This window comes from Etheostoma spectabile, unplaced genomic scaffold (assembly GCF_008692095.1).
Source record: "Etheostoma spectabile isolate EspeVRDwgs_2016 unplaced genomic scaffold, UIUC_Espe_1.0 scaffold352, whole genome shotgun sequence".
In the NCBI taxonomy this organism is placed as follows: Eukaryota; Metazoa; Chordata; class Actinopteri; order Perciformes; family Percidae; genus Etheostoma; species Etheostoma spectabile.
The window spans coordinates 1,078,237-1,080,624 of record NW_022605591.1 but is presented as its reverse complement, the minus strand read 5'-3'; the positions used below and the strand labels follow the sequence as shown (position 1 = coordinate 1,080,624).

Genomic DNA, 2,388 nt, shown 5'->3' with positions numbered 1-2,388 from the left:
ACTGTGGATGTCCAAAGTCTCCCGTGACTGCTAGATTTTCTGAAGCCTGAATACAGAGCTAAGAGAAGGTGCAGAGAACTCAGTCTCAGGACCGACTAATTACAATATGCTGAAAGATTATTATGGATTTTTTGCCCAACGACTCCTAAAATAAAATTCCTACAACACTTTAAAGGTCCTATAACATGTAGCTTTTTAGATGCTTTTACAAAGTTATATATAGGCCTTAGTGGTCCCCTAATATGTGATCTGAAGTCTCTTTTATATAGACCTTAGTGGTCCCCTATACTGTATCTGAAGTCTCTTTTATAAGACCTTAGTGGTCCCTAATACTGTATCTGAAGTCTCTTTTATATAGACTTAGTGGTCCCTAAACTGTATCTGCAGTCTCTTTTATATAGACTTAGTGGTCCCTAATACTGTATCTGAAAGTCTCTTTTATATAGACCTAGTGGTCCCCTGATACATGTATCTGAAGTCTCTTTTATATAGACCTTAGTGGTTCCCCTAACTGTATCTGAAGTCTCTTTATATAGACCTTAGTGGTCCCTAATACTGGTATCTGAAGTTCCTTTTATATAGACCTTAGTGGTCCCCTAAATGGATCTGAAGTCTCTTTTATATAGACCTTAGTGGTCCCAATACTGTATCTGAAGTCTCTTTTATAAACCTTAGTGGTCCCCTAATACTGTATCTGAAGTCTTTTTATATAGACCTTAGGGTACCTAATACGTATCTGAAGGCTCTTTTATATAGGACCTTAGTGGTCCCTTTATACTGCATCTGAAAGTCTCTTTCAAGAGAGAGAGAGAGAGAGAGAGAGAGAGAGAGAGAGAGAGAGAGAGAAAAGGAGAGTTGCAGGAAGAAATCTCACTCTACTTTCAATTCTGGTGTTCTTTTTGCATTCTACCCACTGCAACTTTAAGTTGTTAAATCTGACTAATTTAGCGGCTGACTCTCTGCTTTGTAATGTTAGTTCTCCACTGCTCGTTTTTCCTTTACTGAAACACCTCACCTCCGTGACTGGCTGCAGGTCGGTTTGTACAGAGGTTTATAGAAGTTGAAAATATGGAAGTTAAAAATGGCTGCCCCTCTGACCATTCCTGCTACAATGATTTGTATGGGAATTGGCCTTTCTATCAATTTTATTTTTATACTAGGGACTAAAGGTCAATTTTGACCGTTTTTGGTGTTAACTAAAGAGTTAAATAGTACTTTGTAACTTGTTTTGGAGTATAGATTAATAGAAACAACGTTTTAATGATGTCAATCACACAATATGACAAATGTTTTAGTAATAAGACTTAAGTAATGTTATAGGAAGTCTAGTCAGTTGTGACTCTGGACTACGTACGCCTACCCGTTTGGTGGAGGGGATTCTGAGGCAGTCCTCCTCCGTGTTGAAGCCACTGACTTGGCTAACCTCCGTGATAAAGTCGATGTATTCCTTGTACTGAGACTTCTTGCACTGACGTCTCTGGTATTTTGCATAGAAGTCAAAAAAACAGCAAGGGAGGACGAAGTACCGGCAGGAGTAAGATGACCTGCAGTGAGAGCAAAAGACCCAGTGCCAAAGAAAAGGTTGATTAGAAATCTTCAGCAGGAAGTGTACTAAGTTGTTTTTCAAGATTCTGAATCAGTTCAACAAACAGGAGACAAAAATCCAATACTAGAGAATATCATCTGTAGTTACTAATAGATTTGTCAGACTGAGGCTCAATATCGCCATCAGGTGGTCACCTTAGAACACACACACACACACACACACACACACACACACACACACACACACACACACACACACACACACACACACACACACACACACACACACACACACACACACACACACACACCTCTCTTGGCCCATAATGTTATTCCAAATTGGAGAGATCACCTGGCACTTGAGCTGCTGAGTGAGATTGTGTCTGTTGATGACTTGCCTGGCAGCTATAACGGGGATCCAAGGTGTGAGCTCGTCCGAGTGGTTCCCAATCAGCCAGTCTGTAACCGGGAATATGAAGCTCTCGCTGGGCGTAATTGCCTTTTCCTGAAATAGCAAAGACCCGAAAAAACACATGAGCTCCTTAGAGCGGGGAAGATGCACGCCGGTGTGATTTTGATTCTGAATCACTTTATCAATAAAAAGGAAAACTTTTCCTCTTCTTAAACTTTAAATATATCACTGAACACCTGAAACGTATAAGAACTCATTTAGTTGTTGGGCTTTTAGATGATCAAACTAACACAATCCAAGCAAATCCCGCTATAAGAATTTCTATAAAACATTTCATATTTGGCTCATTACAGCAGGCAGGTCCATCACCAACACCACAAATGATGTAGGTTAGGAGCACTGAGGCCTGTGAGGTTTAAAGAGAGCCTCCA

At 40.2% G+C, this 2,388-nt stretch overlaps 1 protein-coding gene across 1 annotated transcript in view; it reads right to left on the bottom strand.

Moving 5' to 3' along the window:
* Positions 1-2,388, bottom strand: part of trmt44 (tRNA methyltransferase 44 homolog) — a 42,550-nt gene that overhangs the window by 21,718 nt on the left and 18,444 nt on the right. Inside the window, exons 7-8 of the mRNA XM_032511341.1 lie at positions 1,944-2,050; positions 1,361-1,544 (exon numbers count right to left, since the gene is read on the bottom strand). Coding sequence (XP_032367232.1) covers positions 1,361-1,544; positions 1,944-2,050 — 291 coding nt within the window. The remainder of the gene's footprint in view (positions 1-1,360; positions 1,545-1,943; positions 2,051-2,388) is intronic.